General features: G+C 46.6%; 1 protein-coding gene across 5 annotated transcripts; it reads right to left on the bottom strand.

Annotated features, from left to right (window-relative positions):
• Nucleotides 1–5,258: 5,258 nt before the first annotated feature.
• On the bottom strand, nt 5,259–15,706 carry LOC139564111 (bromodomain-containing protein 2-like). 5 transcript variants are annotated; one of them, XM_071383312.1, is made up of 12 exons: nt 15,587–15,706; nt 12,207–12,495; nt 11,863–12,000; nt 11,543–11,693; nt 11,179–11,330; nt 10,513–11,022; nt 9,922–10,050; nt 9,354–9,596; nt 8,536–8,807; nt 7,673–7,998; nt 7,264–7,389; nt 5,259–7,158 (listed from the first exon to the last, which is right to left on the bottom strand). In XM_071383312.1, the coding sequence occupies exons 1-12, from the start codon at nt 15,604–15,606 to the stop codon at nt 7,031–7,033; spliced, it is 2,484 nt and encodes an 827-aa protein (XP_071239413.1). In that variant the 5' UTR covers nt 15,607–15,706; the 3' UTR covers nt 5,259–7,030. The 5 variants fall into 5 exon arrangements, with proteins under 5 accessions (XP_071239413.1, XP_071239409.1, XP_071239411.1 ...); XM_071383308.1 differs by lacking the exon at nt 15,587–15,706 and adding an exon at nt 15,138–15,288 and having other exon boundaries at nt 12,207–12,498; XM_071383310.1 differs by lacking the exon at nt 15,587–15,706 and adding an exon at nt 15,138–15,266.
• Nucleotides 15,707–16,078: the final 372 nt, after the last annotated feature.

Genomic DNA, 16,078 nt, shown 5'->3' with positions numbered 1-16,078 from the left:
GCTCACAATCGACGTGTACAACAGCATGTTCCAGTTCCCGCCAATATCCAGGAACTTCGCACAGCCATTGAAGAGGAGTGGGACAACATTCCACAGGCCACAATCAGCCTGAAAACGCGCGGCATGAGGCAAATTGGTGGACGCACCAGATACGGACTGGTTTTCTGACCCATACCAACATATGCATATCTGTATTCTCAGTGAAATCCATAGTCTAGGGCCTAATTTATTTAAATTCAAATCAAATCAAATTGATTTATATAGCCCTTCGTACATCAGCTGATATCTCAAAGTGCTGTACAGAAACCCAGCCTAAAACCCCAAACAGCAAGCAATGCAGGTGTAGAAGCACGGTGGCTAGGAAAAAGTCCCTAGAAAGGCCAAAACCTAGGAAGAAACCTAGAGAGGAACCAGGCTATGAGGGGTGGCCAGTCCTCTTCTGGCTGTGCCAGGTGGAGATTATAACAGAACATGGCCAAGATGTTCAAATGTTCATAAATGACCAGCATGGTCAAATAATAATAATCACAGTAGTTGTCGAGGGTGCAGCAAGTCAGCACCTCAGGAGTAAATGTCAGTTGGCTTTTCATAGCCGATCATTAAGAGTATCTCTACCGCTCCTGAGGTCTCTAGAGAGTTGAAAACAGCAGCTCTGGGACAGGTAGCACATCCGGTGAACAGGTCAGGGTTCCATAGCCGCAGGCAGAACAGTTGAAACTGGAGCAGCAGCACGGCCAGGTGGACTGGGGACAGCAAGGAGTCACCAGGCCAGGTAGTCCTGAGGCATGGTCCTAGGGCTCAGGTCCTCCGAGAGAGAGAAAGAAAGAGAGAATTAGAGAGAGCATACTTAAATTCACACAGGACACCGGATAAGACAGGAGAAGTACTCCAGATATAACAAACTGACCCTAGCCCCCCGACACATAAACTACTGCAGCATAAATAATGGAGGCTGAGACAGGAGGGGTCAGGAGACACTGTGGCCCCATCCGATGATACCCCCGGACAGGGCCAAACAGGAAGGATATAACCCCACCCACTTCGCCAAAGCACAGCCCCCACACCACTAGAGGGATATCTTCAACCACCAACTTACCATCCTGAGACAAGGCCGAGTATAGCCCACAAAGATCTCCGCCACGGCACAACCCAAGGGGGGGCGCCAACCCAGACAGGAAGATCACGTCAGTGACTCAACCCACTCAAGTGACGCACCCCTCCTAGGGACGGCATGAAAGAGCACCAGTAAGCCAGTGACTCAGCCCCTGTAATAGGGTTAGAGGCAGATAATCCCAGTGGAGAGAGGGGAACCGGCCAGGCAGAGACAGCAAGGGCGGTTCGTTGCTCCAGAGCCTTTCCATTCACCTTCACACTCCTGGGCCTGACTACACTCAATCATATGACCCACTGAAGAGATGAGTCTTCAGTAAAGACTTAAAAGTTGAGACCGAGTCTGCGTCTCTCACATGGGTAGGCAGACCATTCCATAAAAATGGAGATCTATAGGAGAAAGCCCTGCCTCCATCTGTTTGCTTAGAAATTCTAGGGGCAATTAGGAGGCCTGCGTCTTGTGACCGTAGCGTACGTGTAGGTATGTATGGCAGGACCAAATCGGAAAGATAGGTAGGAGCAAGCCCATGTAATGCTTTGTAGGTTAGCAGTAAAACCTTGAAATCAGCCCTTGCCTTAACAGGAAGCCAGTGTAGGGAGGCTAGCACTGGAGTAATATGATCAAATGTTTGGGTTCTAGTCAAGATTCTAGCAGCCGTATTTAGCACTAACTGAAGTTTATTTAGTGCTTTATCCGGGTAGCCGGAAAGTAGAGCATTGCAGTAGTCTAACCTAGAAGTAACAAAAGCATGGATGAATATTTCTGCATCATTTTTGGACAGAAAGTTTCTGATTTTTGCAATGTTACGTATTGACTGATTTACAATTGACTGTCTCTCCTATATGAACTGTAACTCAGTAAAATCTTTGAATTTGTTGCGTTAAAATTCCTGTTCGGTGTGTATTATATATATATGAGGTCGACCGATTATGATTTTTCAATACCAATACCGATTATTGGAGGACCAAAAAAAGCTGATAACGATTAATCGGTCGATTAAAAAAAAAAAATGTATTTATTTATTTGTAATAATGACAATTACAACAATACTGAATGAACACTTTTACTTTAACTTAATATAATACATCAATAAAATCAATTTAGCCTCAAATAAATAATGAAACATGTTCAATTTGGTTTAAATAATGCAAAAACAAAGTGTTGGAGAAGAAAGTAAAAGTGCAATATGTGCCATGTAAAAAAGCTAGCGTTTAAGTTCCTTGCTCAGAACATATGAAAGCTGGTGGTTCCTTTTAACATGAGTCTTCAATATTCCCAGGTAAGAGGTTTTAGGTTGAGGTTATTATAGGAATTATAGGACTATTTTTCTCTATACCATTTGTATTTCATATACCTTTGACTATTGGATGTTCTTATAGGCACTTTAGTATTGCCAGTGTAACAGTATAGCTTCCGTCCCGCTCCTCGCCCCTACCTGGGCTCGAACCAGGAACACATTGACAACAGCCACCCTCGAAGCGTCGTTACCCATCGCTCCACAAAAGCCGCGGCCCTTGCTGAGCAAGGGGAACAACTACTCCAAGTCTCAGAGCGAGTGATGTTTGAAACGCTATTAGCGCACACCCCGCTAACTAGAAGAAAGGTGTTGATGTTTATGGTTAGGTACACATTGGTGCAATGACAGCAATGAATGCGCTTGTTAAATCACCCGTTTGGCGAATTAGGCTGTGATTCAATGATAAATTAACAGGCGCTGCATCGATTATATGCAACGCAGGACAAGCTAGATAAACTAGTAATATCATCAACCAAGTGTAGTTAACTAGTGATAATGTTAAGATTGTTTTTTATAAGATACGTTTAATGCTAGCTAGCACCTTACCTTGGCTCCTTGCTGCACTCGCATAACAGGTAGCCTGCCACGCAGTCTCCTCGTGGAGTGCAATGTAATCGGCCATGATCGGTGTCCAAAAATACCGATTGTTATGAAAACTTGAAATCGGCCCTAATTAATCGTCCATTCCGATTAATTGGTCGACCTCCAATATATATATATATATATTGAATAAATACACACAGTGCCTTTGAAAAGTATTCAGACCCCTTGACTTTTTCCCAATTTTGTTAGGTTACAGCCTTATTCTAAAATATTTTTTTTATATAATCCTCAGCAACCTACACACAATACCTCATAATGACAAAGCGAAAACAGGTTTATACATTTATCAAATTAATAAAAAAAATTTTTTAAACAGAAATACCTTATTTACATAAGTATTCAGACCCTTTGCTATGAGACTCGAAATTGAGCTCAGGTGCATCCTGTTTCCATTGATCATCCTTGAGATGTTTCTACTCCTTGATTTGGAGTCCACCTGTGGTAAATTCAATTGATTGGACATGATTTAGAAAAGTCGAGGCACATATCTGGGGAAGGGTACCAAAACATTTCTGCAGCATTGAAGGTCCCCAAGAACACAGTGGCTTCCCTCGTTGTTAAATGGAATTACTTTGGAACCACCGTGACTCTTAGAGCTGGCCGCCCGGCCAACTGAGCATTCAGTGAAGAAGGGCCTTGGTCAGAACCCGATGGTCACTCTGACAGAGCTCTAGAGTTTGTCTGTGGAGATGGGAGAACCTTCCAGAAGGACAACCATCTCTGCAGCACTCCACCAATCAGGCCTTTATGGTCGAGTGGCCAGACAGAAGCCACTCCTCAATTGAAGGGACATTACAGCCCGTTTGCCAAAAGGCCCTTAATGACTCTGACCATGAGAAACAGTAATACCTTATTTACGTAAGTATTCAGACCCTTTGCTTTGAGACTCGAAATTGAGCTCAGGTGCATCCTGTTTCCATTGATCATCCTTGATGTTTCTACAACTTGATTGGCGTCCACCGGTGGTTAATTCAATTAATTGGACATGATTTGGAAAGGCACACACCTGCCTATATAAGGTCCCACAGTTGACAGTGCATGTCAGAGCAAAAACCAAGCCATGAGGTCGAAGGAATTGTCCGTAGAGCTCAGACAGGATTGTCGAGGCACAGATATGGCGAAGGGTACCAAAAAAATTATGCAGCATTGATGGTATCATCATCATCAGCATCATGGAAGACGTTTGGAACCATCAAGGCTCTTCCTAGAGCTGGCCGCCCGGCCAAACTGAACAATCAAGGGGAGAAGAGCCTTGGTCAGGGATGTGACCAAGACCCCAAAGGTCACTCTGACAGAACTCTAGAGTTCCTCTGTTGAGATGGGAGAACCTTCCAGAAGTATAACCATCTGTGCAGCACTCTCAAAAATCAGGCCTTTGTGGTAGAGTGGCCAGATGGAAGCCACTCCTTAGTAAAAGGCACATGACAGCCCACTTGGAGTTTGCCAAAAGGCACCTAAAGACCCATAAGAAACCAGATTGTCTGGTCTGATGAAACCAAGATTGAACTCTTTGGCCTGAATGCCAAGTGTCACATCTGGAGGAAACCTGGCACCATCCATACGGTTAAGCATGGTGGTGGCAGCATTATGCTGTGGGGATGTTTTTCAGCTGCAGGGACTGGGACACTAGTCAGGATCAAGTCAAAGATGAACAGATTAAAGTACAGAGTTCCTGGATGAAAACCTGTTCCAGAGCACTCAGGACCTCAGACTGAGGCAAAGGTTCACCTTCCAACAGGACAACGACCCTAAGCACACAGCCAAGACAACGCAGGACTGGCTGCAGGACAAGTCTCAATGTCCTTGAGTGGCCCAGAAAGAGACTGGACTTGAGCCCTATCGAACATCTCTGGAGACCTGAAAATAGCTGTGCAGCAACGCTCACCATTCAACCTGACAGAACTTGAGAGGATCTGCAAAGAATAGGGAAAAACTCCAAATACAGGTGTGCTAAGCTTGTAGCGTCATACCCAATAAGACTCGAGGCTGTAGTCATTGCCAAAGGTTCTTCAACAAAGTACTGAGTAAAGGGTCTGAATACTAATCTAAATGTAATATTTTAAAATGACAAATTAGCAAATATTTCTAAAAACCTGTTTTTGTAGATTGATTAAACTGTTTTCCTCATCAATTTTTGAACAATGCTAACGTAACAAAATGTGCAAAAGGTCAAGGCGTCTGAATACTTTCAAAAGGCACCGTATAAATAGGGGTGTACTGTGTATACATATTACAAATAGAAAAGGCTTTATAGAAGGTCTCATTTTAATATATAGTTTTCAAATGACTGGCATGCTTCTGAGCAGCAATCCAGTCAACCAGGAGGCAAAACAATGTTCAGGACATGTTCTGGAATAATAAAGCATGACTAAGTGGAGGAGGATAAATATAGAGTATAAAAGAAAAGCAAGACAGGAAAATAGACTCACTGGTAGAAAGAAACATGATCATTTGACCATTGAAATACAGTACTATACATCTATCTATATATATATATACACACACACAATTTCCTTAGAGATCTAACAGCCTAGCTTCTATACATCTCATCTGGTGTATCTCTTGGTCCAAACTTCAACGTAGGATGTCTGCTCCTGTATACATGGTGATTTAACAGCTAACCACTGGTTCTGTGACACATCATACTGTGACACTTTCTGTATTTTGAAAGTTCTATGTTGAAAACTTGATGGCTGACATGCAAAACATTGTGGATCTGTATCAACAGTGGACTAACGAAACAAATTACAAATGACTGTTTGAGTGGAATTTTCCTTTAAGCACAAACAGAATGAACGGAATTGCTTAGAACTGCAGACCGATCAGTTTCTATGACTGCTGTGATTAAGACTGCAGTGTCACCATCAAGAAACCTACTCCGTTCCTGAGAAATGACAGCTGGGCTGTTTCTTAATGGTAAGTGCCATATATGTATGACAAATCTCACTGTCAAGAAAAAGAGTTTCATTAATTAGATCTCTTAAGAGTAACATAACATGGAAATAAAACTCTCCTGCCTCTGAACTTTATGTCCAGCTGAATGTTGGTCTGTTAGCAGTAAGAACAGATGTAAAATGAAACAGAACGCAACAACAAAAAGTACTGACTCGTGACTGCAGCTATAAGACTTGACAGAAAAGACATAACTACCAGATCTGAAAATCAACCACTAGACAGTGACGGCCTCGTAGTGAGAGAACAGATAAGTGTAAGCATTACAACACTCACTCCACATAGCTTTCTGTGAGGGCAAGTAGGGTTTCTGCCATACTGCTTATACCCATTCAGTTCTTATCAATCTATGAGTGCACATCAAGAAGTGTCCAACATGGGGCTGAGCACATCTCTCCACATCCTTTCACTACTCCTCAGTCTCCCTCTTTGGGGGATCGCCATAAAATTCTTCTTTATAAAAGAAACGTAGATAAATTGTACAAATATTTACACAGGGAGGAGAGGGATAACAAGGCATTTGTGTTGGGGGTCTTGAGCAGTCAGAGTTGGTCCGATGCGGTTTCTGTCTGAACATTCCGAGAGCACCACTTTCTCCTCCATAGCTGTTGTAAGTTATGATTGACGCTTCTGCGCAGTTTATTTCTGATAGTTTCAAAAGCTATGAAGATGTCCAGTGAAAGCAGATATGCAATTTGTTGCCACCACAACACAGTAAAGACTTGGATATACATTATCCTGAATGGTCATTTCATAGGGAACTGTCAGAGGGGCTCTCGTTATATTACCAACATTTAGAGAATAAAGGCTCTAACATGGCAGCCGTTCTTAAACCTGGCTGAACTCTCAATATGTTTCTGGTCTTCAGTATCCTTATTGACCTTCACCTGTCCTCCACCCTGCACACAAATCCCACCATCATCATTCATCTTGGAGTGTTCGTGCTGGGGTGCCTTTCGAGGGAGGGGCACTCTTTCCCCTCCCTTGACTGTCCCAGGAGACTTCGTCCTGGGGCTGCCGCATGTCCCTGAGCTCGACGGGGGTTCCCTCCCTCTCCCACTGTCTCATCAACCCGAGTCTGATTCACTGGTGTCAGAGGAGGAGGATGACGAGGAGGAGGAAGAGTCTGAGCTGGAGCTGCTGCCGCTGAGGCGGGAGGGCTGGGCGTGAGGCGCCACACCACTGAGCTTCTCCGCTGCAAGAGAGAGATAAAGGGGGTAATAGGATTAGCATTTATCTCAATGCTAAATGCTACATGTGCAACAGCAGTTCCGTGTGTCTGTGTGCATGTGGCTCTCACCCTTGGGTTTCTGGGGTTTCTTGCCAGAGTTGAGCTGTCCGCTGACATCCTGCAGCCTCCTCTCCAGCTCACTCTTCTTCTCCAGGGCCAGTTCCTCTCTGGACTTGCCGGGGCCCCCTTTCTTCACTGTTACACACAGACAGGAAGACCGGTTCAAAGTTACATACTCAGCCCACACACACATATCCAAACATTCCATAGTGAAAGACTGGTACCTTTTGTATGGTATTAGTCAACCAGAGCGCTAGCATGTAGCATTTTATCACCACAGCACCAGCTTGTAGCATCAGTCCTTTGTAGCATAGCAAGGCATTAGCAAGTGTCTGCAGTGACAACATGATGCATTCCCATTCACACCATACTGGCTAACCACAGCTAGCATTAGCTATCGCTATTTGTTCCCCCTCACCATAGGGCTTACGGGGCTTCTTCCTCAGGCACATCATGACGTAGCGCTCCAGCTCGCGCAGCGTCGACGGCTTGAGCGTCTCAAAGTCTATCTCGATCTCCTCGGGGTTGGTGTCGCGCAGCGAGGGCTCGCGGGACTGGATGATGTGGACGACGCGGCCCAGCTTTTCGCCGGGCAGCTTGTTGATGTCCAGGCTCAGCTGTCGCTTCTCGTCGTACGACATGGGAGACGTCTCCTCCTCCTCCTCGGAGTCATAGTGGGGCAGCATGGAGAAGGCAGGCGGGGCGTAGTAGGGCATGGTAGCAGCCTGGGACTTCTTGGTGTTTCTAGGGAGAGGGAAGCTGTTAGAGGCCGTGGAGTAGTACTAGAGAAATTGTATGCAAACTTTTCCAGCACGGAGCTTATTTTTTTTCACGCCCGAACTTGTGGGGACCCAATTATACATTTGTTGTAATCATTTCTCGTGACTCCCACCCCAAATATAATGACAACCTACATTGACACATTTATATCAAAAAATCACCTTCAACTCATTACATTTTCATCTCTTATCAAAATGAACTTGATATACTGCCCCATACAATAATCTGTACTCTGCAACCCCACTGCAGTTTCTAGAGATACAAATGCAGGTGAAGTTGGAAATTGGATTGTGATGAAAGAGAGGAAGTATAAAATGGTGTAAGAAACTTTAAAAAAGCGAAGTGAGGAAACAGAAAAGGTGGAAGAGGAAGCAATGTGAAAGTCTACAAAATGAGAGACGGAAACAAGCAAGGTAGGAGAAATAGAGGACATGGATGACCGATGGAAAAGTTGAGTAAAAGCAAAGAGAAAGGTCATGTTTGAGGTCAGTGTGTGCTTACTTGCTGCCCTTCTTGCCGGGGCCCCTCTTGCCCTGTGAGGAGGCGGGAGCTGAGCTCCTGCTACTGGATTTACTCTTCGGAGTCTTCCCCGGCTTGGCCGACGGCATCTCCCAGTCCTCACCCCCTACCGCCGCGCTGGGCCGTCCTCGGCTTCGCTTCTCCGGCTTCTTCTTCTTCTTTTTCTCCTTCTTGTCTTTCCTCTCCCTCTTCTTCTTGTTCTTGACAATTGGCCCCTGGGAGAGGGCTGCCAGCTGCTCGTGTACGGCTCGGAGCTGTGACCGGGGGGCAGACCAGAGGTGGAGTGTTCAACTGGACAAATACACTTCACTTATATGGCTAGATCATGAAGGAATACTGTGATATTGTATTTAACTAGGCAAGTCAGTTAAGAACAAATTCTTATTTACAATGACGGCCTACCATAGAGTTTAACAGTGAGAAAATACATGTTTGAACTCAGAGAGTACTTGTATAAACATGTACACCAAATGAGTGAAAGTATGCATACTAGCATGGATTTGTCTGAATATTAGAAAAACCTGTGTTGGAGAGAAGTCTAAAACTCTTGATGCAGTCTATGCTTGTGATGTGTAGATGAAAGCTGGCCTGTGTTAGGTGTGTGGTACAGTGTGTTAGGTGTGTGGTACAGTGTGTTAGGTGTGTGGTACAGTGTGTTAGGTGTGTGGTACAGTGTGTTAGGTGTGTGGTACAGTGTGTTAGGTGTGTGGTACAGTGTGTTAGGTGTGTGGTACAGTGTGTTAGGTGTGTGGTACAGTGTGTGGTGCAGTGTGTTCGGTGAACGAGGGGGTTGAGTCTACCTGTGTACACACCTGGTCCTGTAACTCGGCCAGGCGGTGTGCTCGCTCCTCCTCGCTGTCCGAGCTGCTCTCGCTCTCGCTGCTGGGCTCGCTCTCTGACGAGGAGGACGACGACGAGGAAGAAGACGAGGAGTCGCCGCCGTGAACATGAGTGCCCATGCCGCCGCCCATGCCACGGGACTTGGGAGGAGCCTGCTGGAGGGGCTCGTCTGGCATCTTGGCGAAGCGGAACTCAAACACGTCCTGGATGGACAGATGAACAAAACGGAGTGAGAGCTTGTTTTTTTACTCCATTGTGGATCATGTCCCTTTTGTTTTGTTACACAATAATAGCAGTTATCACAAGAAACAAAGTTGTAGGGACAGAACAGAAATGGAAACCAAAACAATTTATAGATTAGTCATTAAGTAGACTTATCCAGTGACTTGCAGTCATTGCGTTCTGCCAAGGTAGACCACATATCAGTCATTGTAAGTAAAACCCCCTGAGCATGCAGTGGACAGAGGTCAAGCAACAAAGGTGAACTAAGGGTTCCAGGGTGAATTGTGGTGACAGAACCGAGCTCACCTGCAGCTTGCGGGCCATGCCCACTACGTCATGGTCGGGGGGGTTGTACTTGTAGCAGTTGGAGAACATGAGTCGGACGTCAGCGGAAAACTGCTGCGAATCCCTGTACTCCCGACTGTCCATCCTCCTCTGAGAGAAAGATAGGAGAGAGAAAAGACTGTTTTAAACTCCAACAGATAAAGGAGAGGACTCCAGATAGGGATAAGCCTCCTTAGTTTCATACTGTGACAGATATCCACGCAAAACAAATCTGAGAAGACAGGAGGTAATAATCCATGAACTGTGTATTTCAGCCACATTCAGTTATCATTGAGTCAAGGCAGTGTGTCATCTCTATCTTGTGTAACGGATGTGAAATGGCTAGCTAGTTAGCGGGTACGCGCTACTAGCGTTTCAATCAGTTACGTCACTTGCTCTGAAACCTAGAAGTAGTGTTGCCCCTTTCTCTGCAAGGGCCGCGGCTTTTGTGGAGCGATGGGTAACGACGCTTCGTGGGTGTCAGTTGTTGATGTGTGCAGAGGGTCCCTGGTTCGCGCCCGTGTCGGGGCGAGGGGACGCCGTAAAGTTATACTGTTACACTTGCAAGCTGACCTTGATGTTGCTGAGGTCCATGGGGCACTTGATGATGTCGTGATAGTCGTGCAGGCCCAGGGCCGAGGCGTCCACGGGCTTGTAGAAGGGCCAGGCGTAGGCCGCGTGTTTCTTGGACAGCAGATCCTTCAGCACGCTGCTACAGTAACGCAGCTGTTGACTCAGCTTGGCCCGCCGTGGCGCCTTGGGCTGCACAGAGTCCGGCAGGTCTTTCTTGGGGGGCTTGATGGGGCGTCCACTGCCACCGCGCCGAGCCAGGGTCTTCCCGCCTCCGGCCATCATGGGCTGGAGCAGAACGGGGCCTCCTGGGCCCATGGGTCCTCTAACCAGGCTGGGAGGGGGGTCCATGTCCCCCAGGGAGGTGAGGGAGAGGGTGGAAGGGTCATGGCTCAGGCCTTGCCCGTGGCCTCCTTTCCCCAGGCCCACCATTCGACCCCCTCCTACGGCCAGGGGCATGGTCATCATGGTGGAGGGAGTGGTGGTGTCCGCCTTCCGCTTCACTCCTTTCTTCTGCACAGGGAGAGTGAAGAGTTATAGTATGGTATTCTGTAGCCAATATACAGTGTGAAGGCAGCAGCAACAAGTGTGTAGCATCAATACAATGTACAGTACTATAGCACGTTCCTATTCAGGTCTTAGCATCTTCAGTGAAATGTGGTGAGGTACCTTGGCGGTGGGCAGTGTGGGGGGCAGGCTCAGCAGCTGTGTGGGGGGCAGACTCTTGGGCAGCATGGTCTGGGGAGGGGTGTCTGAGTCACCCGTGTCAGAGGAGGAGTATGCTGACTGGGACACCGCAGGGACCTGGTGAGCTTTCGACGCTGAAAGATGGGCATAGAAAAATCAGGCCCAAAAACACACCCATAGTGATAATACTACCAAGAACATTATGGCCAAAGATGTACAGTGCACTACACGTTAAACAGGTTGTTCCAACTCATCTTTAACCAAACATACACAGTACATACACCAACTCGTCGTTGAACATTGCTCTTGCCTGCTTTTCCCCACCACAATCTTCAGAGTGACTCACCGTTGGACTTGCGGCCTCCTTTGCCAGGCTTGCCCGGTTTGCCCCTGGGGGCAGGAGGGGGCAGCTCAATCTCCTCCTGGGGCATCTGGGCCACCTTCTGCAGGAACACCTTCTCCAGGGACTGGGCCATCAGCACGATGTCATCTGTGGGCTGGGAGAGAAGAGGCCACATGCACTTTATAATCAACATCCAGTTAACACAGATACATCTACAGTTGCTGTGAATATGGAAGGGCCTTGTGATTTAATAATTAAATATATTAGGTCTGTTGTCATTGATGCATTAGCCTGACCTACACATGTAAATATTATGGCCATACCTTGTTGTAGATGTAGCAGTTGGTGAACATGGTGTTGAAGTCCTGCATGCACTCACTGGCACTGCGGTAGTAGTTGTTCTCCAGCCGCTTCTTGATGGTTCCCATGTCCATGGGCTGCTTGATGATCTTGTGATAATCCTAGAACAAGAAAGAACGGAATAAAGAAAAAGAGTAATGACTGTTGAAAGGTGGTATGACGAGGATGTAAACTATGTACAAACACTCATAGGTGTAGGCCTACATGGTGGTGGGTTGTAAAAGCTTGCAACCCCTATGGCTCTCTAGGACCACTGTTGGTGACCACTAATCTCTACACTTGTTTATAAACAAACAGTGTAACTCACTGGGAGGTTGAGTCTGAAGGCATCTACTGGCTCATGGAAGGGCCAGGCAAAATGGTGCCTCCACAGGGACTTGATCATAGCCTTCTGGAGGAACTGCAGCTGGTTGGTCATGCAGCCCTGCCGGCCGGGGTCCCTGACGGGGGGCTGGATCGGGGGAGGGGGCGGCGCGTGCGGCAACTGGGGGCTCTCGAAGCCTTCATACAGCAGCGAGGGCTTCCGCATGCGCTTGCCTGGGCCCGAGGCATGGTGCTCCATCCCGCCGCCAGACAGCCCTACCACTCCCAGAGAGCTGCTGACCAGGAGAGAGGAACAGAGGGTGGGAGAGGTTAAAGTAGTGGGATAGACAGGACAGGCGGTGGGAAGACAGAAGGGGATGCATGAGGGGAGAAATACATTTGCAGAAAACAGAAAACTCATTCATATGCTAAAATTATCCCTCAGGTCTGGCATTTAAAAAGTAGTAAGCTACAATGTGCTTGATCTTTGCGATACTTCATCATTGCCCTACAGTCAGTGTCAATACAGTCAACTAATTGTGCATTGTAAGCCAACCTTCATGACGACAAACTTTTAGGTGCAGGCTACACAATTCAAGCAGCAAAGCATTAGGAAGGAACCCTTCGCCAACACAGGCCCTTTGCCATCTGCTCCCTCACCAATGCAATGAGGATTCTATCAATAGGCTGCCACTTTTGGCACAGCCCCGGCAACCCAGATCACTGGATGGGAAATCCCTCGGGCAGCATTGAGGGCAGTTAAACCTGCATTCAGTGATAGAATAGTGACAACATGCAGGTTCTCCCTCTATTCGCTTCCATCTTTTGCACTGTGTGGACCAGATTGACAATTTTATCCCAGTCGCCTAGGGCTCACACAACACTCACATGCCATCCCACTGACACACAAAGGGAGGCAAAGCTCATGAGCTGATTTTCCATCTCAGGACTTACACACACCCCAACACAACATGGCCTTGTTAAGTTAAACGTTTGAAGAAAAGAGAAAGAGCTACAAAGTATCTGGCAATTTATTAATATTATTCCTTAATAACCCGGGCAAAAGACTGATAGTATTGTAACGACCCTGGGTTTATAAGCGCGGATATCGACTCTGCCGCTTGAGCATGCTGTAATGAAACAGGCAGGGAGCAGGTCATGTAATGAAACAGGCAAGGAGCAGGTCTTGAACCCTCGACCTTCTAGCGCGCTGGACTTTGGGCTATTGACTGTGCCGCAAAAGCATGCTCGAGCGGCAGAGTCGATATCCACGCTTATAAACCCAGGGTCGTTACACTACTCCCTCCTTTCAAAGAGTGCGTCCTCGCGCTAACTTGCGACTCTACGTCTCATTAGAAAGCGCTTACTTGCCAAGCATACGCACAGTCGTGGATGCAACGTACGATCCCACTTCTGACACCAATGTAATGAAACAGGCAGGGAGCAGGTCTCGAACCCTCGACCTTCTAGCCCGAAGTCCAGCGTGATATCGACTGTGCAAAAGCATGCTCAAGCGGCAGTCGATGTCCGCGCTTATAAACCCAGGGTCTTACACTACTCCCTCCTTTCAAAGAGCACGTCCTCGCGCTAACTTGCGACTCTACGTCTTACAGGAACGCGCTCACTGGCCAAGCAGTGAGCCAAGTCGATATCACGCTGGACTTCGGGCTAGAAGGTCGAGGGTTCGAGACCTGCTCCCTGCCTGTTTCATTACATTGGTGTCAGAAGTGGGATCGGACCTTGCATCCACGACAGTGCGTATGCTTGGCAAGTAAGCGCGTTCTAATAAGACGTAGAGTCACAAGCTAGCGCGAGGACACGCTCTTTGAAAGGAGGGAGTAGTGTAACGACCCTGGGTTTATAAGCGCGGATATCGACTGCCGTTGGAGCGATAGCGCGCTGGACTTCGGGCTAGAAGGTCGAGGGTTCGAGGCAGGCTCCCTGCCAGTTTCATTACAGTATGCTGACCAGTTTACTGCTCTCTCTATGCGTGTTTGTTATACTTAGCCTAATCTCCCAAGTATTTTCGTTGAATTCACTTTGATTTGTGGGTGTTAACCGGTAATAGGCAATAATCAAATGCATTAGCTAGTTAGATTGTGATATGCTTTCATTCTTAACTGTGGCAATCATTTCAGCAGGCAGAGAGGCGAGGCTTCCGCGCTTATTTATAGTCATTGCGTGGGGTCAGTGTCGCCGCCCCGCCTTTTTTGAGTGTGTGTAAACACACCGACGCCAAAACAGACCCTCAGGATCGTCAGTCAAAACCGTCAAACTCCTGTGACTTAAACCCTTACACAACTATCCAATTAGCTCCTCATGTTACTAGCTTGTTTATGTGAGACACCATGTGGAAACGCTAACTTAGCTGGCTAGCTTGCAACCATCGCATCGTTTGTAAACAACTGAATCCAGCTAGCTACCAAGCTAGTTAGCCAGGACGCTAACGTTTGCTGGCGAACATCAGAAAGTAAACAACCGGGTTAGAGCAACTGAATAAGCTACAAATAAATTGCACATCTGCAGCCCTAGCTCGGTTTATTTCTTGGACATTAAGATATATAGCAGGAAAATGGCGGTGGCGCAGTGCCGCTCAATGAAGCGTTTCATCACCACAGCCAATTTTAAACAATCCCCCAGCACTAAGTTATTGAGTAGGCTGACTCACACAAGTCAATATCCAACCTCACTGTATGGTTAACTATCTAAGGGGGTGTTAGGAACAAAAAACATCTCTATATTTACATCTTACTAGCCAACGGAATATTTTCATTGGTTCGTGTCAGAGTTGAGAAAAGAATAGTTAGCGAGCTGGTGCACCGACAGTGAATACTAGCTAACTAGGTTTAGCCATTCAGTCCCGATTCGTGTTAATTTTCAAGCCTGCAAAATCAGCGCCGACCTGAGGCTGAAGGTACAATGTTCCTAAAGGTACCTGTCAAGGGGCGGGTTAACGGCCGTTTCCATCAGGATGGATCCGGATTCTTTTAATGTTCCAATTTTTTTCCACTGTTATGTTTCCACTACATAAACGCCGAACAGTTCTACAATGAAATGGCGCCGAAAAGCTACCGCCTGCCGCTTTATAAACATATCACGTGGCGTTTCCGTGCAATTCCTGTCTGGTTTCTGGTAATACTTGCTTCCGATTGGCTACTCCGCATAGGTGCTAGATTATGTTTGGCTATCCACGCTGTCTGTAATTTAACATGCCACACCCTACAAGAAGAACATCCTGTCCCGTTAGCTTCAGGCGGCTAGTCTAGCTAGTTTGATAAAAACAACACAGATTATTTGTTTATATAACCGTTATCATCTTTACGTTTACGAAACCGAATGCTTATTACGAGCTACTCCGAATTATAAATACAAAACAATTATTACCGGTGGTAGATCTTCCTCATGTTATGACTGGGTAATATTTCCCAATGGTTAGCCCCAAGTAGCTAACGGTAGCTAGCTAAAATAGCCAGAAAATCATCAGCCTTTTAGGCACACTAGCACCTAACGTATTGGCCCTCCAACCTTCATTCTCCTTCAGTTCCGCTATTGGGGTTACCTATGGGCAGGTTTACTTGTGGGGTATATCAGCTGTATCCAATGATTTATATATACACACATCATTGGCTGTATCAGCCTCAGTTGGAGGTTTTATTCAGTCACTTGGTTGGAGCATAAGTCTGTTTTTTTTATTTGAAGTGGAAGTTATGCAATTTGTCACGTCAGTGGGAGTTTGGGGCAGTTCAGTCATGATGATGCCGACATTTAAATAAGTTGTTGTCAACATCTTGTCATGACATGGCTAATTTTTCAGACAGCTTGATTTTCTCAATTTGTTTCACATCATTCAAAAGTGATAGCCCCTAGGCCTACTTG

This window comes from Salvelinus alpinus, chromosome 35, assembly GCF_045679555.1.
Source record: "Salvelinus alpinus chromosome 35, SLU_Salpinus.1, whole genome shotgun sequence".
Classification (NCBI taxonomy): domain Eukaryota; kingdom Metazoa; phylum Chordata; class Actinopteri; order Salmoniformes; family Salmonidae; genus Salvelinus; species Salvelinus alpinus.
This window is presented reverse-complemented; position numbering and strand designations above follow the sequence as displayed.

Bases quoted from the DNA above. Each gene is read 5' to 3' on its own strand.
- LOC139564111 (XM_071383308.1), bottom strand. From the start codon at position 15,169: ATGGAAACGGCCGTTAACCCGCCCCTTGACAG. The intron at 12,499-15,137 runs GTACCTTTAGGA...TCTCCTGGTCAG, and splicing joins GTTAACCCGCCCCTTGACAG to CAGCTCTCTGGGAGTGGTAG. The intron at 7,159-7,263 runs GTGAGAGCCACA...TCTCTCTTGCAG, and splicing joins GAAACCCCAGAAACCCAAGG to CGGAGAAGCTCAGTGGTGTG.